This window comes from Aspergillus aculeatinus (assembly GCF_003184765.1).
Source record: "Aspergillus aculeatinus CBS 121060 unplaced genomic scaffold BO66scaffold_12, whole genome shotgun sequence".
Taxonomy (NCBI): domain Eukaryota; kingdom Fungi; phylum Ascomycota; class Eurotiomycetes; order Eurotiales; family Aspergillaceae; genus Aspergillus; species Aspergillus aculeatinus.
In genome coordinates, this window is record NW_020291481.1 from 590,556 (window position 1) to 612,549 (window position 21,994).

The following is a 21,994-nucleotide window of genomic DNA, read 5'->3' on the forward strand; positions in this document are numbered from 1 at the left end:
GAGGAAGAGGCGTAACAATACTGTACACTAACTGGGGTCTTTGGTTCGCCGCTGGCGAGACAGAGCGGTTATATGTCAGCAGGCGGCGGCCACGTGCATTGAGCCCTACCTGTCTGTTTGTCTGTTTGTCTGTTTGCCCTCCCCGCTCCCATTCGAGTCTCGGACCCGCCCTTCCTCTTTCTCCCTTCATCCCGATCCTGCAGACAGCTAGTCTAAGCTATCTAGGATCTAGCCCTGAGGTAGGTAGCTATCGCTGCAGTGAGTCCTGCGCTTCGCTTATCATCCCCCGCACGCTATGCCGAAATCTACAACCTATCACCCAAGCTCAAACATCCTTGATCATATGATATTGTTATTTTTGGAGGGATTAGGCTGATAAACAGCACGGGATATCATTGTCACTTAAGACAGGATTTTCATCACCAAACAAGAAGAGCCCTTGACAGCATTTGCCTGGAAGGGATAAAACAAGCAGTGCAAATAGCAACCACAATCCAATCATTACAAGTTGACCATCACTCCGATTCATACAGGCAAACAACGCTTGCTGGCTTGTAATCTCCAACAGGAATCTATTCAAGGAAGAGGGATATGGGACAAAAGAGAATAGAAAAGACATAAGAAAGATGAGGTCATTATAGAGATGAGAAGACAATAGTGCTCATCTCCAAGCACCTTGGCTCAGGGATAATAGTCCCTGGATGCAGTCAAGGTCCTCCTCCTGACTGGCGCCGCCTCCCCCACTCATGAAAGCGGACACCTCTGGATCCAATTCCGGCACGTCCTTACCGATGGACATGTTCGCTCTGTGCTGTGATTGTTGAGAACCTCGAGCATATCTGCCAGCTGGATTGACGTTCTTATGGGTTTTGCCGTCCCTTCCGCTAGTGTCCTTGAGCACTGAACGTCGAGGATTGTGATGAGATGCAACCCGACGGCGATTGTGGGAAACTCTCGTCCCGGGGATCCAGTTTTCTTTATCTGAATCACCGCACTGTAAGTCGACTTCCCCGTCCTTCGCCGCTTCCATGTAGGCTTTCAGGTTGGATCCGGCGTAAGACAACTTGTGATCAGACTCTAATCGACCCAGTGACGAGACAGTGCGAGAGATCTTCCGTCTCTTCTCGCTGTTCGGTTTCGGAACCGGGGTATTAAGATAGTCTGCTGATTTCATCGGCAGAGACATGTTGTGCTTTGCTGACAGACTTCTGGTCAAGGAACGCTGACTCCGGGATCGGAAGAGCCCAGGAGAACCAGCACCTGGAGCACTTTGTGAGCTCATTGGCGTGCAAAGGGCACTTCTCGCATCGGTATCGAAAAAGGCCTCCCAGTTTCTGGGATCTCTGGATCTTCCAAACATCCTCTCTGCATCCGTGCTGCCGGCTCGCGGGGTACTGAAAGCCACCGCACTACTGCTCCTGCGAAGTCCTGTGAACGGAGGCTTCCGGGCCGAGAACATGGAGATACGATTCCTTGACGGAGAGGGCTCGCCATCAGCTCTGATCACAGCTTTCCCGTCGGACGACATTGCGATGCGAAGAGCATTCCGTCCTTTCGGAGGCGAGGGTGTGAACTCGCCTTCTTTCCGGACCATGGCTTCCCCATCGAAAGAGAGCGATAGCCGCAGCGAAGGTGGTGACTTTATATCGTGGAATTGGCTCGGTGTCGACGCACCCTGCACAAACGGTGTGTCGCATTGAACCTCCGTGACAGATCGTTTCCTTTTCACCATGGTCTGTTGCAACTCATCGAATGTTGGAACCTCTTGTGTCTGAGTTGACTCTGGCTCCGCAATCGCCTCTTTCGATACTGGTTGCGAACCTTCTGGCGCTACGGACGTAGCCAAGCTTGTTTGAGAGCTGAAAGCCGGTTGTTCTAGGCCACCCTTATCCTCAAGTGCTTCATCAGACTCGCAGGAGTTGTCCGATGATTGTGTTGACGGGATCCTCTCCTGTCCAATCTCCTCGGGTTGATCGGGACTGCTAGAAGGCACCATTTCCGAAGAGAGGCTATCGTCACTGGCGGCATGTTTCGACGCGTCGGACGCGGATGATCGAGGCGCGAGAAGCTCGTGTGGTTGAAGAGGCTTGGACTTGCGACGGTCATTTTGACGACGATTCTGGAACCAGATCTGAAAAGCGCGTCGATATGGTGATTAGAAAGCTGGAGGGTACAAAGTACGAGTATTGTTCTTCCGCGTCATACCTGCACTTCCTTTTCGCCCAATGAGACGCGGCTGACTATACTAGCTCGGGCCGTCTTGTCTGGCTTGGGGTTTCGTTGATATTCTGCCTCGAGGATTGCGTGATCTTCTGGGCTATACATTCACGGCAATTAGCAGTTATACAAGAAAGTCGGAAAGCTATTCGGGGTTAAAGTGTAGTCGTGGTTCACGACCAGGGCGGTTCCCAGGCATACCTTGTGCGGCGCCGCTTTTGCCGTGCCAGCAATTTGTTGTCCACCCGCGGCGGGAGATTCTGGGTCAATGTTTTCTGAGAGTGTACCAGAAAGGCATAATTAATCGGTGTAGCATCCCATGTTTGAGCAGACGGCGGCGAAGACGAGCACGTTGGCTCAGCAGTGTGTTCCAGATCAGACATGTTGGGCAGCAGCGCGGAGGGTTAAGATGACGGCATAGGCGGTAGTTATTCGGGGGAAAGCACGTAAATAAGAAAGGAAATAGAAGAACGAAAGATACAGCTGGAAGAATTGGGCCCAGGTAAAGATCCCGTGAGCTAATTGAAGGGAAAGAGACGAATGGAGAGTCGAAAGTGTCTGTCTGGATTGAGGTGGGTGGGAAAACGTGCCTCGAAATCAAGAGCACGACGGAAAAGACGCTTTGCTTGATCTAATCGCGTCGCGATGTGTGACGCGGGCGGAGGCGTGGTAAGTAAAGTTGGTTTTCTGTTACTGTACCTATGGCCAGGCCGCCCCCGTTTTCCGCTCCCTCTCCACTCACTCTGTCTCTTACTCCCTCGCGCCGCCCGCGGCTGACCCACTTCCGCTCACCACGAGGCGTTTGGTCCCTTTGTTCCTTTGTTCTTTTTTTACATACAGTCACCATTTTAATCGTGATCTTACTTCTTACTCTGAGCTTGATTGATAACGTTACATACCATACATGTAATTGATACTTGGCGATCATATGGAAGGGCATGTCTAGCTTTGTTTTATCATTCTTCCCTCGCCTTCGCGCACAATTACGGCGCGTGATGCAATCGCCCCGTAAGCTTGGGGTGTAACAACGGAGCGGAGTAAATCACCACGCGATCATGGACGGGATAACAATCAACATTCCACAATAGGCATGGTTGGGACATCACGGGATCCTGCGTCTGTTGCGCGCTATTGAACAAATTGACAGCATTCAGATGCGCTGATCATCCCTTGACCTTTTGTCACCTTGTGCGACACGCTGCGGTAGTCGGAGGGCATCCGCCCCTTGATTATCCTTATCTGATGGGCGGAATCTGACAGGTCATCTGCAGCAGACCAACAGGATACTCGTATTCAATTCCAGTTCTAGACAACTCCCATAGATAGATACACTCAGCCAACCCGATGCACAGGCTCGATTCATTCATATCCGTCTGGACGATAGAATACGCCGGCCGGGTTGTTTACATGTTACCCTAAACAGGTATCTATGCCTCTTGCTGGTTCATATGGCTGGGGATGTTCCATGGGTCATAATCCAGATGAACGAAAGCTCGATCCACGGTCGGAACGCTCTCGATCATGTACTGCAGGCTTTCCCCCACGTCGTGGCTATCCTGCAATCTCGTTTTGGGCTCGAGCACGATATCAATCTCGACGTTAAGCTTGTCACCGGCGTAATATGCTTTCAAGTCCTGAATCTTCAGGATAGCCTTGGAGAAACGCATGGTCATATAAAGAAAAATGCTGTGATCTTTCGGGGATGCAGCGGCGCCGGTAAGGTGGCCGATATGCTCGCTGGCCGTGCCACTCCAATTCCAGATAACATATAAGGAGAGGAGCAAACCGCCGAGGGGATCAATGAACCAAGTATTGGTAAATGAGCCAACTTGAATATTGGTCAATAGGGTCGATGTAGCATGAATAATAGGTCGGTCAAACTTACCTAGAGGGAATAAGATACTCGCTAGGTTGAAAACTACGTCTGTCATGGCGTCTTGCGCCAGAGCCTGGACACTTGAGTTCTTGATCAACCGGCACCAGAACCAGCAAATCAGCTTGATAACCACCGTACTGGCCATGACTGCGATAGACGGTATCGTGAGCTCTACCACTGAGTGGTCTGACGATAGCAACCGACTCAAAGATGTCAGTGCCACTTGAACGAAAGATGTCATCATAACGACTGCGAAAACGAGAACACTCAGTGGCTCCAACCGGCGTCGACTGATAGGATACCGGTAGCGGTCCTGTCGGTTAATCAAACTGGTGGTCACCCAAACAATGGCAGTGCTGAGGAAGTCCAATGCTGCGTCAACTAAGCTCGCAAGCACTGAGAGAGAGCTTGTCATTGACATGACGACGATTTTGGCAGCCAATAGTATTATATTGGCGATGAAGTTGACATAGATGGCGATGGTGACTATTCTATCTCCGCTTTCCACATACTCGTCGTGCTTGGGCATGATATCAGGCCGTGCTGACACATTATCTTCCAGCGGTGGTGATAGAAGAGGGGTGCCTTCATTGGGAATGCGATAGAGATTGCGTGGGGTTCGCTTGATTTTAGCCGTATCATTACTAGGGTCCAAAACATTATCAGGAACGGTGTTCGGCTCGGACTCCCGTGTGCTGCTGCCATTGTTGGTATATGCAGAAGTCGGTCCCAACAAGCCGCAAGGTTTATGGTAATCGACTATCAAGCGGTGTGGCAAGGACGAGTCCAACAATCGGTCGATGTAAACGTATTGGGAGATGAGGTCATTGTTGCGTTCGTAGTATTGTCGTCTTGGAGAATGCTCAGCAACCGACAACCATAGACGTTAGATGCAGAAGGGGCTACATACAGCGGCAGTGGCAAGCCTTGCAAAGTGGCTGGATGGCGGTAGAAAGATTGCCTTTGGGATCACTGTCAGCGTTTCAACTGTGTTCTTGGAAGCTAAAGCATACCATCGATAAAAGGGGCTTCTGTCGCCAATCAATCGCTTCGCGCGTTCGAAGGCAGGTCGGTCCATACGCTCTCGGGGGGCAATTGACTCATCCCATCGGTCGCTCTCGTCAAAGCCGTCGGAATCATAGAGTGATAAGGAGCGCCGTCGTATCAAGCCCGCAAGGCGCTGGCCACGTGTGGATAGAATATCGCGTTCCAGGTCAAGGCTTGGCTGCCTGGGTCGTATGAAAGAGTCTGAATGAGCGGGAGATGAAGTTGAAGGCGGAGGAACAGTACTTGATCGACCTGTAGACACCATCTTTGATTGGATTAAGACAAGTGCAGCTTCCGTTGAGTATACAGGATTGTTCTTGTGTATTGGGTGAGAGTTTCCAGAAGCTAGGTAAGGTTGTTGTGATGGTCATGGCTGGCCTTTGGCGGGGAAGAGACCTTGGTGGAACCAGACTGGTCCGGATCGGGGTCGGCAATCTAGTTGGAAACCAGGAACAGAGTCAATTGACACAGGTACTCGCTCACTGTCCTGACTTCGCTCCAAGCATTTTCTCGGCAATGTGACCTTATTGCCGGTATCTTTTGATACAATATGACCGAGCAGGCAAGGATTACTCTCTCGATGACGTCAATCCCTGTGGTCCATCCGGAAAAATCTAAGTTGCTTATCTGATTAGATCCGACCAAATATGCCAGATACGGTTCGGTTGAACGGATAATATGCGTCTGGACGATCTGCCTGAGATCGATTCTCATGGATTAGAGGTCTGTCGCTGTTCTGACTAGGGCCAGTCTGTATGTCATTGGGTGGCTTCGACTCGAGTCGACAGTATCACGGCAACACGGCGCAAGTGATCCCCTGCGCTTCGAAAACCGGCTAACGGAAAGGTTACCAAGCAACTGGGTTGATACCTGCTAGCGCATCTACGATGTAGGGAAGCTACGCAGGCCGTCATACATTAGTATGAAGCACATTGTCTCTGCGAAAGCGGCTTGTCTGATACCAGGTGAAGTCATTATCTGTGCCGATTCAAGCTGTCCGCAAGAATAGATGCTGTAGCTGAGTCCTGACCGTCAACAAGTCGACGTTTAACTCACACCATCACAATCGAACCGTAAAACGGTCTCCATGCACCTAGTTAGGTTCGCCTCCGATCGCTATAATTGCAAGTAGTCTAGAATACGAGACTCTTAATAGCCGGGAACGTGTTGAAAGGACGAGGGAAATGACAGTATCCTAAACTGGTTAGACTCCCATTTATCAGACCCTGGTCCGCGACAATAAGGTACCTTACCTAATATGGGAAAGTCCGTCAAAACTTCTCCGGCGGGGATTGGTGCAAATGGCACAGTAGTGTAAGCTGCATGGCTGCAGGCTCGGCTGGGGGGATTTCCATCAATCGAGGTGCGCAGTCATCGTCTCTCCCCGACAAGTGCTAACCAGACTTGATCAGCAGATTTCAAAATTCATTTAGACATCGTGTAGGAGTGTCAGTCTCGGCTAATGTTCAGATGGTTCATAACACGATTCGTTGGGTCCGATGTCTATTTCTCATGCATTTAGGCTCATCTTGCCTCAATTCATGCGTTTGCGACACTGTTGTGCAAACACCACGTGGTCGATGGATAACCTCATCCATGGCAAAAGTCGAGCTGTTATAATTGGGAACGACGCTAGATCAGGAGTGAGGAGTCACCTGAGTGGTTAGCACGCGGAAATCAGCCGGGTTTAGGATTTGCTATTCAAACCTGCGATACATTCTCTTCCGTTCACCACGCTGCCTGTCGACTTTGCCTCTCCACGGTCTGGGCAGTGAACGAGATCGCAGATCTAGTCTGAGCTCAGACAGGCAAATAGGCCTAGAACACAATTGACCTGTCGGGTGGGCAGGTGCACATCTGTGTGCCACCGTGCCTCGGTGGACTGGGCCGCTACCCCGGAGCGAACAAGGCCAGCAGTGGCGTGTGAGGAGGCATTTAGCCAGAGGCAAGTGGACTTTATTTACCCTATTGGCTTCTGCGGGGTTTAATTAATAGTGAATCTCTCCCCAGCCTGTCACTGAGGCAACATTTGTCCCTGCCCTGGCCGAGCCCCCCACATGTCAGCCAACGAATTGTCAATGCACACAGGCTGGCTCTTCTCTTGCTTGCAAGCGCTATACTCGCCTAGTGGAGCTCTCGCCAATTGGATGAGCCACTAATTCAAGATTGGGAAGACGGCGTGAGGTCTATTGGCAATCTGGTCAACCGTCCCCGGATTTTCAAGGTCAACTGCAAGCTTTTGTCCCGCGCCACTGTGCGGTTTTGTCCAGTCTGTCAGCCCATGGCTATGGAGCTAGTCAAGGATAATATCCATTCCAGACGGGGTTGGGCGCACATGGGCTCTATATAGACAATGTCGCCTACCCTTTCCCCTCCGGTTGCTTTTTTTTTTTTTTGCCTTGCACTCGTCGCATGGAATAAGCCCCCACCAACTTCTCCCCTTCACTTTTGCCAACATGGGACGAACTTTCACCATCTCCCTGGCTGCCTTTGCGGCAACAGGGTCTTTCTTGTTTGGTTATGACAGTGGTGTCATGACTGATGTAATTGAATCGAAGAACTTTTTGAACTTTTTCAATACTACTCAGACATCAGCTATTATCGGAGCGATCAATAGTACTTTCTCGGGAGGAGGTATGTTCTCTGGCTTCTTTCTATCACTACTCAGTTTGAGGCCCTGTGCTGCCGCTCAGTTCCCTCATCCTGCGCTTGGCTAACATGAGGCGATATAGCCGCTGTTGGCGCCCTCCAGGGTGGCCTTACGATGGACCGTTTTGGGCGCAAATTTACTATCCAGATGGGAGCCTTTATCTGTCTTGTCGGCGCCATTTTACAGTCCGCAGCCCAGAACCTGTCTATGATCTTGGTCGGCCGTATCTTTGCTGGATGGGCGGTTGGCCTGATGTCCATGTCCGTTCCAGTGTACCAAGCTGAGGTCGCCCATCCACGCTCCCGTGGTTTGATTGTCGGTCTGGCACAGCAAATGATTGGAGTGGGTTTCATCGTCAGCACGTAAGTACTTCCAGCTGCTCGGTTGTTCATTAGAAGGCGTAACTGACCTAGCTCTCAGATGGGTCGGCTACGGATCTCTCCACGCGCCTGACACGAGCGAGTTTCAATGGCGTTTCCCACTGGCATTCCAAGCGGTTCCGGCGCTCTTGCTGGCAATAGGAATGTTCTTCATGCCCGAGTCTCCTCGATATCTAATTGAGAAGGAGAAGTACGACGAGGCATTGAGGATCTTAAAAAAGCTTCACTATGATGGCACAAATGACGACTGGATTCAAAGGGAACACACTGAGATTAGAGCCACGATTGAGGCGGAGAAGGCCGTGACTGCTCCAGGATGGTTGATCATGTTCAAAGTTCCCCAGTGGCGGAATCGACTGATGTGCGTCGACTCGATTCTTCTCTCTTCCCCTTGACTTTGATACTAATGAGCTTTACTTAGGCACGGTACTCTTGTCCAAGTCTTCACTCAGATGACGGGGGTCAACGTGATAGGCTACTATCAGACGATTATGTACAATACGCTTGGTATTACAGGCAATCGTAATACGCTGGTCGCTGGTATTTATAACTGCGTTGGCCCACTCACCAACTTGATCTTTATTGTCTTTCTTCTTGATCGGGTCGGAAGACGGAAGCCTATGCTTTTCGGCACGGTCACTATCACCATTGCCCTGATCTGCGAAGCAGCTCTCAACTCGCAGATCAAAACTGGCGAAGTCAACCGAGGATATAGCATTGGCGGTGTCTTCTTCATCTTTTGCGTCACCGTTCTCTTCTCTCTATCATTCGGCCCCACCAGCTGGTAAGCCCCCTCACTTTACAGGACTTCTGTCACTCGCGACCTGTTTCAGCACACTAACGCAAATGCGTTGATAGGACATACATGGCGGAGGTCATGCCGATGCAGATCCGTGGGCGAGGAACGGCTTTTGCGACAGCTGTTGGGAATTGGACCGTCAGTACGCTATGGGCGCAGGTCTCCCCCATCGCTCTGGCAAGTATTGGTTGGAAATTCTACTTCATCTTTGTGGCCTTCAGTAAGTCCTTCCCACGAAACCCTTTCAGCTGCTGCTATAAACGTGGCTCTTCCTTTCCCGCTACCCTGGCTAATCAATCCGTACAACAGACATTTGCGTCACGTTCCCCACCGTGTTCTTCGTCTTCAAGGAGACCAAACAAAAGTCTCTAGAAGAGATCGATCTCCTGTTCGGTGGCCGTGCTCTCGGCCACCTGCCAGCGGATGTGGAATCTAAGATGACCGCAGAAGCCGACAAGGCCGAGGAGACGGGTATCACTGTTACAAACGTGGAGCACAAGGACTGAGGCCTATGCGGTCTAATCGTGGAGACTTGGATGCAGGTGCGAAGGATTTATCTTTTGAGGCATAGCTCTGATCAGTTACTTTCATACATAATGAATTGACGGACGTTTGTTCTTTTCCACCATATGAGCATATCGTAGCCTTGGTGGTTTAGCTTAGATTGTTTGGGATATCTCTCCATTTTACTAGTATCATCGCAGCTATTCTAGTATGTATTCATGCGGGGTATAGAGATTGTGATAAGGCGGTCACAATTTTGTGTCGGGGATTTTTTTTTTTTTGAAATTTTGTAAGACCTCGACCTAAACAATAATTATATAGGCGACTCATCTGATTATTCCGATAATCGTTATAAGGCGACGTAGCGATATTTGTATGGTTGTTGTTCGAGAGATTGTTGTTTGTGTACGGTGAATTGCCTTACCGAGAGTCGTAATTAGAGCATCTTACTGTACGATATCGTATGTACTGTATATGGTGTACATACATCGCACAGCCCGTTCAATCAAAGCCGCTTGGCTCGCAGCTGAAGCAAACAACATCAGATAGCAGCCCAGTCAACCAGTCGAAAGCTGTGAGAAGAACCAAAAATGGGGGTGGTTGGGGGATTTGGCAGCACTTGTGATCTGTCAAACAAAAGCGTTTGAGACCGCGGAAATCCGTAATCCTTGGAGTGGGGAAACAGATCACTTGTAAGTGGTCACCACGCATGCTCCTTAGCCATGGGTGGAGGCGATGTTTATTTCCCCGCAAAATGGGTGATCACTGACCGACACGGGCGACAAGGGAGGGATATGATGCATGGGGGCACAGGATTGGCGCTGCTCGGACCCGAGATCAGTAGGTAACCAGTAAGTTAGGCACCTACTCCTCGCCGCGATGACCAGGACTACCGTGCTTAATTGTAGCGGTTTGCCAAGTCGGCCTCCTTATTGATTGCGCCGTATGACAGCAGTCGCTTACCGGGTAGTTAACTTACCGCTTACTGTGTTCGATATGCGGGGAGGGTGGTTTTTTGTACTGTCGCGTTATCTTTCACCATCCTCCACCCTCCAGAATTGGATGAGAAGAAGACATAATTGAGGTAGATTGCGTCATGATCGCTTGAAGGGAAGTTGCGCGAGACTACCTTATCTGACTGGACCGGATCGTCGTGGCATGACCTGACACGACATCCATGGCTCCATGGCATGACCAGTGGGAACCCTTGGGCCGTGGCTGGCTCCCAGTCACGGGTTTCACTCTCCAGGCAAAGGCTGCAGTGATCATGCTAGCTATATGTATGTATGTATGTATGCACCTAGTTTAAGTAAAGTAAGGTCACCAGCATGCTTTAGACTGTCTTGGTCCACGGTGGCTGCCTCGGCTTCTACTTGGGTTGAGCTGCATGGGGAAGAATTCTTAGAGAATGTAAAGAAGGCAATCAGAGGCGAGGGAGGTCCACATCTGGTCACATCTGGTCATTCCGCAGAATTAGATGAATTAGAGCAAAGACAAGGCATGTATGGAGTATGAATGCATGAGGGGGTGGGAAATGAAATACTCATAGAAAAAGAGAAAACGTTCGGGGATAGCTTCAAGATGGGATTGCGGCTGGAGTACAATTGTGGCAGTGGTGGCAATGTCTCTCGCTCTCAATTATCTATCCTCTCCTTTGTTTCCTTTCTCCCCTCATTCTCGTGTTTCACGACCTGGACTGGCCACTTCTCTTTCACTTCCGACCGTGATGAATGGATTGCTCCGTTCCACCGGCATCTGCTGATTGAGACTTTAAATGATGGTCTGATAAAGCCTGGTTGGCGCGCGCAAGCCCCGCCAAGTGACGACGATCAAACTGGGTGAACACAATTGCGATCGAGAGAGAGAGAGAGAGAGAGAGAGAGAGAGAGAATAAAGTATATATTATGCAAAGAGCAAGCTTCACTTGATGAAATCCTCTTAACCTCGTCATTTCCCCTTTTCTCTCTTTCCTCCGGAGAATAAAATAAGTACTCTACTCCCTTCCCCTCCACCACCACCACCACCCCCCCGGCGGCCGCCCACATAGTCCCTGCGGTGAGGACGATGGGGTTGTGGTCGGACAATTCATCAGAACTCCAGCTGTATAGCCATCTCGCCATTGTTCTCGGCATAGGTCTGGGACTTGTGACCTTCGTCATCATGTGTTTGTTGTAAGTTGCTGTTTGCTCCATCCTTTTTTTACTTCCTCCCCCGTGCCCCTCCCTCTCCTCCCTCCCTCTCCTCCCTCCCTTCCCTTCCTTCCTCCCTCCCTCCCTCCCTCCTCCTCACCTGTCAATGCCCACATTCCTCTGCCCTCCATTACTGACAGACAATAATGAGGCTCAGCTTGAGCCTTTTCGTCAATCGCCGCGAGCGTCGCCCCGCCACCAAGGCCAAAAGCAGGAAAGGCGACTCGCACGACAAGCTGCGTAAGCTGGACGCTGTCTCACCAGCTCGTACCCTGGAGGATTGGTGGTCGCGAGCCAAGCTACCCTCCGAGGGCGCCGACGGACAGTTCATGTGGTATGGTCAGCCCAGCAACCACCATTATCACCGTTACTCACTCGGTCAATCTACAGTGTCGTTTGCCTCGAGTCCGTCCAGCGCTCCCAAGAGATACGAGAATTGAAGTGTCTACACGTTTTCCATCGCGAATGCCTGGAGAAGTGGTACCTACAGGACCATTTCAACTGCCCACTTTGCCTCCGAGCCTATTACGTGCAAGAGACGTATTCTAGCAACGATTTCGTTTGGATGGTATGATTTAGCAACATTTCGCGCCATAACGACACTTTACAACACTTTCTCGCAGCAGCACTCTCGAAAGCGCCCGTCGAATGATGTGCCCTGATCTTCTGCCACCGGCCTACCCTCGTCGCGGAGGTATACCCTCTTCGTATTCTCCTCATGATTCATTTGCGTCACAGCTTGTCGCACAGTGCATCCTGGCTGAAATCACGATTTTCTATCTATGCTCATGAGTCATGATTGATATGATACCCTTATTCTCTGCAATTGAACCGGTTACATTCGGAACCAATCCTGTGTTACATGCTGTATTCTTGAACCAATCCTCAGATAAAGTACCTTGATGCACCATGCATTGGCTTGTTCACATCCCATACTTCTCGTGCCACTGCTGACTCGATAAGTCTTCGTCCTACCACTTTCTTTCCCTATCTTCATCCCCGGTGCCCATGTTTAGTCCTCCACAGAAAGCAAGCCGAACATTCCAAAGTTCCGCCAGCGATGGTATCGCAGCTCGAAGCATTAACCGGAGCGAGCCTACTTTGGTGTCGACTGATCATCACTCACCAGAGCCTCGTTTTACTTCTCGGTGTTGACCAGCAGTGCCCTACATGAGAGTGGTTGAGGGCAAAAGCTTTGAATTGGGCCCAATGATCATGGCTGCGACAGTTTCGCGCGACAAGGGTCAGACCTATGAGATTATCATTTTTGACGTGAGTTTGAAAGGCAGAATCAAGCGCGCTCGATTATTGAAGTCTCCCATATATGGATGAAAGCTCTACGCAGTCCAGCCAGAAAGGCATATCACGCCTACCGTGCAGTGGCCACCAATACTCGACAGAATGAAAGCACAGAGAACAGAATGCATTAATACATGCATCTGTTTTGTGCACAAACGCATTCATTCTTGCTGATGACATGATTCAATGTGGTCTTTTTCGCCCATTTGGTCCAGGAACACGCGGCTCTCTACTGGCGGATGCACTACCGGAACATGATTCCGTTGGATTGGGGACACCTCGACATTATAACATCATTCATCAGCAGTCAAACACAAGAATAGCAACAATATGTCAAACTTACATTTTGAGTGGCGAAGTAGCGCTTCCTGGTCGCATCCCAAAGTCCTTGTCCGGGAGATGACACCCAATGACCTAAGCGACCACACCATTTGTCGTCCATCAGGTCATTTTGCTCGCAAGCTCCCCTTCACAATCTCATCAGTACCCAGAGCCTGCATGCGCTTGAGTCATATGCATCCTTCTCTCCCGCCTGCGGTGGACCAAACTTAAGTCGGCGCAGAGTCTTCGCTGCATTTGATAGCAGAGATCGATACTCAAACCCCACCCACAAACAGCGGTCTAGAACCGAGCATTTGACAAGCGAAATATATCTTCCAACCCTCCCATCAGATATCCCCGACACAGACATGGATACCTTGAGAGCGGTTTTGACCTATTCTCAAGAATGGTTTCTCGCACCACGATGCTGTGTATGTTTAAGGCGTTTCCATTCAGCGAAGCCCACCATCAGGCTAGAATGCGATCATCTATATTGCGTCAAGTGCCTTAAGGGCTCCTTCTTCAGGGCTACCCAGGAACCATCCCTTTTCCCGCCCACGTGCTGCAAGACCGTGATACCCCTGCGTCTAGCAAAAGAGTACATGACCGAAAAAGAACTCTACGAATACGACAAAGCAAAACTTGAATTTTTGACAACCAACTGGACTCGCTGCAGTAAGAAGACGTGCCGCGTACCGATTCCGCCCAACCGGGTCACAGCATATCAGGCCAGATGCCTCTGTTGCGGCACCTCCACCTGTGTTTGGTGCAAAGCGGCCTCCCCCCTTAAGAATGAGTGTGATAAGAAGCCTGCTCTAAGCCAACCCCCATCTTCAAAAAACAACTTAGGCTGGCAGCAGTGCTTTGACTGCAAGGCTCTAGTAGAGAGAACAAGTGGTTGTAGCCCGACAATGTACGTTTGAGCTTTCCTGCTTTTGCTATCTGATCTTCGAGAACTGACACAATACAGGTGCTCTAGAACCAGATTCTGTAACGACTGTGGCAGAAGACGTTTGATGTGCCGTTGCGGAATGGAGCAGGCGAAGGACCTTTACCAGGCTCGACAATTGTCGAAGGAGGAATATACACAGAGATGGTGAAACCTGCGATACCGCTTCGAAGATGCCCAGGGTTGGGATTGGGGTCCAGACGGAGGTCCGCTTCGCAGCTACTGCAGTTGTCTTCTTACTTCCGTCTCAGATTCGAACATGCTGGTCGTGTAGAGGTTCCAGAGATTAACGCATTCCTCAATTTTAGAATTGTGTTCGCACCATGACGTACAGTACCTGGCATATTACATCCACCTTTCCCACTTTGAGGATCGCTTGCTACCATAAAACTAATTCATCAGTCATGTGCGTAGACTTACTCCCTTGATTACACTGAGACAACCGTATCATCAAAAGACCCCCATCTCAATCCTTGAAAACATCTCCCCTCTCGATCGTCTCGAAAGCCTTGATCGTATGCTCCCAGATCTTGGCCCTCATCCCCGCCAGATCGAACTTCTCGTAGGCCTTGAGTTGGATATTCGACTCACCTTTCCAGCCAAGCGAGTAGACCCCACTCCCCAGCTGACCATCCGTTCCCATCATCACATCTCCATTATTCTGGTGATGACCCCCCTCCGAAGCCGATGCACCGCCTGCCCCTCCCTCTCGCGGCGGATAACGCGGCGACGCCAGGCTCAGCATCCGGACTCCGCACTCCTTCGCCGGCACGGACACCCATCGCCCCAGAAGCGGCACAAACACCCAGCGCCAGAACCCCCGGAACCAGGCCGGCAGCTCCGGGTTCGCGAACGCGGGCCCCAGCACCAAGCCCGGGAAGATATGCACGAACCGCAACCGGCCGCGGTGCCGCTCGGCCAACTGCTCCATGAACCACGTGTGCATGTAGATCATATGCGAGCGCGCCTGCGTGTAGCTGTAGACCTTGGGATTACGGAGCGACAGATCGTCGGTGTAGAGTTTCCCTTCGAAGCCCGCGGCGTAGACGGAGACGATTGTCGCGGGCAACAGGGATTGGAGGAGTAAGGGCAGGAGGTTGGTGATGGCTCGCATGCGCGAGTAGTAGAGGAGGGACATTGTCGTGTCCAGGCCTTCGGCGGTATCTGGGTGCGTTTGCGGTTTTGCGTAAGTAAGCAAGTAGCATAGGACTTTTTCCTTTTCTATCGATCTTGACTGATTTTCTTTTGTCTTTCCGTTTCTTTGTCGAGGATGAAGAAGAAGAAGAAGAAGAAGTGAAATCCAGCAAGACTTTTACCTTTTCTGGGTTGGAACGGCGCTCCGCCGTGGGATAGCATCAGATAGTCGATTCGTGGATTCGGGGCGGCGCTTGGTTGCCCTTGCTCGCGCTCTCGCTCTCGCTCTCGCTCTCGCTCTTGTTCCAGGGACAGGATCTCGGCGCAGACGCGATCGACGTCCCGGAGTAGCGAGAGGTCGTGCGCCTGGACGAAGATGTACTCGCCCTCCGGGTACAGGGTGCGACATTCGGCGATGATGGTCTCGGCGGCGGGGGCCTTGCGGCCCACGAGATAGGCGCGCAGGCCTTTGCCTCGGTGCTGCGATTCGGCGGTGGCCAGGGCGCGCAGGGTGTAGTGGCCGATCCCCGAGGTGCCGCCGAAGAAGACGGCTACCAGGGGTTGGCTCTTGACCAGGGTGGTGTTGGAGGCGTGGATCACGTCGAGGTTAACCATATTGCGATGGGCGAGTTTGGGAGTTTGGGGGGATTGAGGAGGGGGTGGTGCGAATGTGAGGTTGGGGATGGCATGTGGTACAAGATGATCAAGTCCATTGGTTTGGTCTGATGCGCTCCTTAAGTACTTGCCCAATCTATTCTTTCGGGGATCTGGTTGGTATGGGGATTTCTATTTCTATACCTGGGGAGTTGCTTTTTCATTGTATGATGTATGATGTACAGGACAGTCACTAACAGGACAAGGTGCCAGTCTGGGGATAGCGGACGGACTTTAGTTCTAATCCCGCCTGCGCATCCCCCCCGGATTTAATCGTTCTTTCTTTCATCCCTTCACTTTCCACCTCCTCAAACCCCTGACCACGACCAGTGGGGTCTCTACACTTGGACTATGTCAGTTGAGATCTGCTTGTCCTCGCTCCACAATTACCCACTCCGAATCTGGTACCCGAAGATCATTACATCACGACACTGATTCAGAGAAGATCTAAGATCAAAATAATCTGTGTAGGACAGACTCGCATTTTGTCTGCTCAGTTTGAAGTACCGGTACTTCCCTCGACCGGTACTCCCTCCTGCTCCAATGCCTCTACGACGACGGTTCCACAAGAAGAGCCGTCACGGTTGCTCACAATGCAAGAGGAATCGGACAAAGGTGTGCTCGGTTCCTTGCAGCTAGTCCGGATGCTTATCGATCCAGTGTGATGAGAAGAGGCTGACCTGTGGACGTTGCAAGAGAATAGGGTCCGCTTGTTCATTCACGAGTCAATCCCCTGCTCTCACGTTCATCCCATTTCAGCAGCCGACGGGCGGTCAAGTTGATAATGAAGCTGTGATGGGGGAGCCTAGCCTGGCCTCGTTCATTAGACCTGCTGGGTCGAGCAACACTTCCACTACGTTCTCCTCATTATCATCGTCGTCGCCGTCATCGTCCAACACCACCGGATCCACAGCGAGATCGGACCGAACGACGGCGCCGGAAATGCAGTCGCTGTCGGCCTTGGAGCGAGACCGGTTACGGCTGATGAACCACTACACCCTGCATACGGCGAAAGCGATGCTCGAGGTGACCCATCCGGGACACACGGATCCCTCAATCTGGTCCGATCGGGTGCCGGAGCTCGCCTCCCAGTATGACTTTCTCCAGTACGGGCTGTTGAGCATCAGCGCCTTAGGTATGGCTTTACATGGCGTCTCCCGCCGCAAGGAGCACATCATTCTAGCGATCAATCACTACGGTCTGGCAGCTGCCGCCGTCCGGCCATATCTAACCAACAACCATCCAGGCCAGAACCCAGACACCGTCGGTGCGCTTTTCGCCTTCCAATGCTTCGTGATCGCGTATGCCTTCGGGATCCAAGTCTGCACTGAACAACCCTCCAGAAGCCCCATCGAAACCATACACAACATTCTCGTTCTCCTGCACCGGTCCCCGCACAGTGTCGTATTCCAGCACGAGGGTTCATCGGCTCTCACCCCCTGGGTCTCCTTGTATCCTCCGCCACCTTCGGATCCAGACCGCAAGCTTCCCGCGGAGATCGAGGCTGCGCTTGACGCCATCCGGCGCCGTCTCTCGGCAACAGGTCTCCCGACGACCCACGCGACGATGTATACCTCAGCCCTTCAAACCCTGAGAACAGCCCTTCTCATCGCGATTGAGTATCATAACACGCATATGACGTATGGATACTTCCCAACGTGTGTGACCTCGGAGTTCTGGACCGAGGTCCATGTAGGCGCGCCGGTGGCGCTCTGCGTCCTCGCGAATTATATGATCATCTTGCATTGGCGGAGCACCTGTGTCTGGTTTGGCACTCTTCCCAGAGATGTCGTCCATGCTACTCGTCAGATTCTTTCAGCGAAGTGGCATCCGTGCCTCGCCTGGGCTATTTCGGAGACTGAGCGTGTGGGCGGCAACAAGGAACCGGCTGGTCTATTATCAGCATAATGTGGCGTCGAGACCGGGCTTGTGAGGAGCAAGAGGCTTGCTAGAGACAGATTGGACTGTACTGCACTGTTCTGTGTAGACTTCCCAGCATTGTAACACCAGAGCAAACCAAATCCCCCCAAGTAGACATTTCGAGGAAGGAGTTTCGAATCAGCCCAGCTCAATCTTCTCTATGCATCTCTGGCCCTGCCTTCTCAGCATGATCCCAGACGCGTCAGCTACGTGCTACATTTCTAGTTCCCAAGCAGACCCTTGCTTCAGAACATACCAATTTCACCATTCGAAAAGGGCACTCTATATCCACTCCCGCGCCACATGTCCGAGTACCCGATTCCAGCTACCGCATAACCCCAACCGTGGGTCCATCGTCCATCGCAGAGACAGTCCATAATACTCCATGCACAATCTGTACATCCTGCTTCAAGCATAGCCTCAACTCTTACGACCCGGAGCAATTTCTGAGAATATTGCAAGCTTCTCACAGACTTCCCCATCAGCCGCAAACAAACCCAGGATGGCTTTCTTTCTAATCGAGCCCCATCCCAATCCTCTCGCTCCAATACCGTCACCGTCAACCACTTTCCTACATCGAGCCACGCATGACCCTGCCTGGCATTCGATACCACTCCTTATGCAACCACGGACGAGGTAATCTCGTTGCGATGCCGTGCTGACGAGACTCTCAGCGGAACGTATCACGGCATTATCGATGAAAAAACTTCGGGTTTTTTGCACTAAATAAACTAGAATAGGTTTGAACGGTGCTGATACTGGGTAGATGGCCGAAGGAAACTGGCATGTAGTTTGTCGTTGTCGAGACTGTACAGTACAGTACAGTAAGTGGCAGGGCGGCCTGATCACATAGCGTGCGTGGTTTCCGGGACTATGGGCTCAGGTGCCTCCGGTTCTCTTCGCCTTGGCTGTGAGACTAACTTGCACAGGCATGGTACGTTGTCTAGGGCTTAACATACATAATTGGAATTACTGTGATCGGAGACTACTAATGCTTCCATGTAGAAATCGGAATTAAGGTAATTGTAAGGTCCTCGTAGCCGGTATTCATAACTGTCTTAGTCCGCTTGCCAACTTGATCTTTATCAACGTACTTCTTGATCGGGTCAGAGAATGGAAAGCCTATGCGCTTCGGCACGGTCACTATTGGGGTAGGGAGGCAAGGCATCGGTATGGTGCGGGGAAATCCACGTCGAGGTTAGAGATATCAGGCTGGGAAGGGGGTTTATCAAGGGAGTAAGGTACAACAATAGGATGTCTCTATAAGACAATGCAAGGGCCACAACACCAGGACGGAGACAAGCTGTCAGAAGGTAGTTAATCGATCCTTCGGAGATTCTTGGAAGTTCAGGCAATATGAACGCTTATGTCATTTACGTGATCGGTCATCAACCAATTTGTCATTCCGACGTAGATCGTATACGTACAGTGTCAATTGTCATGATCATAACGTGCTAATCACTAGACTTATTGTATTGAGTCAAAATTCTAGATCATCCCATAGTCCACAACGCACCGAACGCCTTGGAAGCTCCTGCCCAGACCCATGAGAACCGCACCAGACACCAACACCAGTAGAAACCTCGAAGACACTACTCCCTCAAGAGGAATAGACAATGCAGATATGCAAGCCGATGATAAAACAAGAAAATTTGGTCTATGCACAGATTATGGCCCGCGGAGAAGAAGAGAATAAACAATACGAAGTGGATATCTGAAAGCAAAGGAAGGAAAGCAAAGATGATGAAAGGGGCAGCGATCAATCGCGCTCTCACTTCACTCGAGTAGGACTTCCAGCGCTGCCAACACGTCCACTAGCCTTGCGAACGCCCTTTTCTGCGCGGCTATCCGTCACACGTCTTGGGCTCGTGCGAACCTTGGTGACAGAGATCGCCCCGCTGCCGCTCTTGCTGCTTATTGGTGTCTTGGGTGCATATGTAGCTGAATCACCCCAGTTCTCCCGATCATCATCGTTGAGAGTATAACTGGCGGTCACAGTAGCTGAGTAGCTGACAGACCGCTGGTTGGGAGATGCCACGGGGGATCTTGAGGAACGCTTGGCTAGCATACGCAACTGGATTTCTTCTTCACTCTCGCTGCTGTCGGTACTGAGGCGATTGGATGTCTTGTTCGTCTCCTTTTCCAGGATCAGACTACCAGAAGTGGTGCGAGAGTAGGGGTGGTGACGAGAGTCTTTGCGGTGGGACTTGCGAGGCTGGCCGGGTGTGGGTGCTGGTAGGTTCTCTTCGGCTTGAGTGCCAGCCCCCTCATTGTGGTCAATCTCCCCGAGAGCGGCACGCTTAGAATGGCCATTGTTAGGTGGAGTCGCGACAGGCCCGTTAGCCCGCTGGCGGGTAGTCGGCCGGCCAGGCGTGATAGGCGCCGACTGCAGTTGAGCGAGCTTCTCCTTCATGCTGTCCTCGAACCACCACTCGCGGAACGAGCCTTGGTTGAGGTGCAGCCAGTGTTGCTGGGGTCCAACGACCATTCCAGGGCGCATGAATCTCATGAAAGCAATAATCTCATTGGCAGTAAAGCCATATCTGTAGATGAGATAGGCCCCAATGAGACATCCAGTGCGGCCAAGGCCTGCCTTACAGTGGACCGCAATGCCCTTCTTCTTCTGCGTGATCATTTCGTGCGCCATCTTGATGAATCGGCGTACCAAAGGCAAAGGCGGGCAAGTACCGTCCTCAAAGATCATGTCGACATGATTGATTCCCAATGCAGTGAAGTATGATGGCGAGTACAACTCGGAATTCAGTCGCACAACAAGGCCCACGCTACGGGAGGAGAAGTGGGTCAAAACATTCTTAAAGGGCGTGGGGAGTTTCGAGGCCTGGACTTCCGCAATGGTAGAAGGCAGCGCAGCATATTCAGGAGTGTCACGAGGAATGACATCAATGGGTTGGTGTTGCGGGGAAGCGAAGGCCAGGAACTGTGGAGTGATCCAGTTGAAGTCACCCATGTCAACACGCTCGTACTTCTCATACCTATGTAGTCACCCAGTCAGCGTTTGAACTAAAAACACGCGTAAGGCTGCTCTTACTCTTCTAGGCTGAAATCTCTCAAGCCACAGAGCGACTGCTCCTTGGCCTTCCACACTCCGTATACAACGTCCTGGATGTTGAGGATGTAATCCGCCTGACTGTATCCAGCATCGCGGAATGGCATGTATGGCGGATCTGCCTGTGCGATGGGAGCCAGGGCCAAGTGTGGAGGCCAAGATTGGATGAGGACCATATAGCAAGCGACTAGGCAGGCTGCATTGGCACGGCTGCGCGAGTCCGTCTTGGAGTAGAAAACCACGGCGCGATCAGTGTTCGCGGGATCTCCCAGGATCTCGTGGAAGTGTACTGCGAAGCGATACAGATGTCCGATATGCAGAGGACCGAAGTCGGCGTGGAAGGAGTTGTATAGGAGAACATCGTCGACAGTAAAGTATACGGGGCTGCGTTTCTTGCTGCTGGGAGTACTGGGCTGAGCTCTGGCAGATCGCTTGCTGGGAGACTTGGGTTGTTCAGGGTAGGGAAAAGGCGTTCTCGCATCGGGGGGATAATCGTAAGAGGCCAGGTAGAGACGGTCTAGGGCGAAGATTCTCAGTACACTGCAAACACAAGCCATCGGATAACAAGCGAAGACCTTCACATCTCCCGCCAATGCTTCCCCAAGATGATGTTGGATAACGAACCTTGAATATACTCAATCACCTGCCCATAATCGCCGCTGCGTGTAGACATCTTGACTGTATTGACGCGGCTACCAAAACAATAGGCGCCGACAATGGAATTGGATAATAAACAATCGCAAGACCTCTTCGAAAGAAGGATTTATAGGATGTGTCGGTCTAAATAGATAAGATGCCGCTATGGATGGTCAGGACCTCTGCTGGTGAAGAACAGAGATGGGATGCAAGCAAGATGTCGGAGCTAGATAGTCATGGTCTGGTCTGATTGACACTCCCAAGCACAAGATGAGGCTATAAAGACGCGGGGGGGGGATTGGCGTGTAGGGTAAGGATAGAGGCAGCAAGGCCGAGTAGGGGAGGATGTACA

General features: G+C 51.4%; 8 protein-coding genes across 8 annotated transcripts; 4 read left to right on the top strand and 4 right to left on the bottom strand.

Annotated features, from left to right (window-relative positions):
* Positions 1-355: 355 nt before the first annotated feature.
* On the bottom strand, positions 356-2,850 carry BO66DRAFT_390141 (homeobox domain-containing protein). The gene is made up of 3 exons (XM_025646939.1): positions 2,419-2,850; positions 2,206-2,317; positions 356-2,131 (listed from the first exon to the last, which is right to left on the bottom strand). Exons 1-3 carry the CDS (start codon positions 2,598-2,600, stop codon positions 662-664), a joined length of 1,764 nt encoding a protein of 587 aa, XP_025506263.1. The 5' UTR covers positions 2,601-2,850; the 3' UTR covers positions 356-661.
* Positions 2,851-3,425: 575 nt separating this feature from the next.
* Positions 3,426-5,479, bottom strand: BO66DRAFT_345345 (cation diffusion facilitator family transporter). The gene is made up of 4 exons (XM_025644542.1): positions 5,107-5,479; positions 5,004-5,054; positions 4,103-4,944; positions 3,426-4,045 (listed from the first exon to the last, which is right to left on the bottom strand). Exons 1-4 carry the CDS (start codon positions 5,403-5,405, stop codon positions 3,645-3,647), a joined length of 1,593 nt encoding a protein of 530 aa, XP_025506264.1. The 5' UTR covers positions 5,406-5,479; the 3' UTR covers positions 3,426-3,644.
* A 2,067-nt stretch (positions 5,480-7,546) lies between these two features.
* On the top strand, positions 7,547-9,670 carry BO66DRAFT_369834 (sugar porter family MFS transporter). The gene is made up of 6 exons (XM_025645391.1): positions 7,547-7,774; positions 7,873-8,152; positions 8,211-8,531; positions 8,592-8,954; positions 9,029-9,189; positions 9,279-9,670. Exons 1-6 carry the CDS (start codon positions 7,597-7,599, stop codon positions 9,473-9,475), a joined length of 1,500 nt encoding a protein of 499 aa, XP_025506265.1. The 5' UTR covers positions 7,547-7,596; the 3' UTR covers positions 9,476-9,670.
* A 1,475-nt stretch (positions 9,671-11,145) lies between these two features.
* Positions 11,146-12,594, top strand: BO66DRAFT_35896 (putative RING finger domain protein). The gene is made up of 3 exons (XM_025644956.1): positions 11,146-11,644; positions 11,820-11,996; positions 12,053-12,594. Exons 1-3 carry the CDS (start codon positions 11,538-11,540, stop codon positions 12,234-12,236), a joined length of 468 nt encoding a protein of 155 aa, XP_025506266.1. The 5' UTR covers positions 11,146-11,537; the 3' UTR covers positions 12,237-12,594.
* Positions 12,595-13,396: 802 nt separating this feature from the next.
* Positions 13,397-14,540, top strand: BO66DRAFT_36025 (uncharacterized protein). Its single transcript, XM_025644997.1, has 2 exons — positions 13,397-14,195; positions 14,262-14,540. Exons 1-2 carry the CDS (start codon positions 13,651-13,653, stop codon positions 14,380-14,382), a joined length of 666 nt encoding a protein of 221 aa, XP_025506267.1. The 5' UTR covers positions 13,397-13,650; the 3' UTR covers positions 14,383-14,540.
* Positions 14,541-14,627: 87 nt separating this feature from the next.
* BO66DRAFT_36158 (uncharacterized protein) lies at positions 14,628-16,181 on the bottom strand. The gene is made up of 3 exons (XM_025645047.1): positions 16,164-16,181; positions 15,548-16,087; positions 14,628-15,395 (listed from the first exon to the last, which is right to left on the bottom strand). The coding sequence occupies exons 2-3, from the start codon at positions 15,978-15,980 to the stop codon at positions 14,698-14,700; spliced, it is 1,131 nt and encodes a 376-aa protein (XP_025506268.1). The 5' UTR covers positions 15,981-16,087; positions 16,164-16,181; the 3' UTR covers positions 14,628-14,697.
* Positions 16,182-16,335: 154 nt separating this feature from the next.
* On the top strand, positions 16,336-17,927 carry BO66DRAFT_369842 (Zn(II)2Cys6 transcription factor domain-containing protein; the record flags this gene model as incomplete). Its single annotated transcript, XM_025645392.1, has 2 exons — positions 16,336-16,634; positions 16,680-17,927. The coding sequence occupies exons 1-2, from the start codon at positions 16,563-16,565 to the stop codon at positions 17,925-17,927; spliced, it is 1,320 nt and encodes a 439-aa protein (XP_025506269.1). The 5' UTR covers positions 16,336-16,562.
* A 1,472-nt stretch (positions 17,928-19,399) lies between these two features.
* Positions 19,400-21,956, bottom strand: cdcA (phosphoprotein phosphatase CDC14). The gene is made up of 3 exons (XM_025644543.1): positions 21,631-21,956; positions 20,989-21,523; positions 19,400-20,932 (listed from the first exon to the last, which is right to left on the bottom strand). Exons 1-3 carry the CDS (start codon positions 21,677-21,679, stop codon positions 19,711-19,713), a joined length of 1,806 nt encoding a protein of 601 aa, XP_025506270.1. The 5' UTR covers positions 21,680-21,956; the 3' UTR covers positions 19,400-19,710.
* Positions 21,957-21,994: the final 38 nt, after the last annotated feature.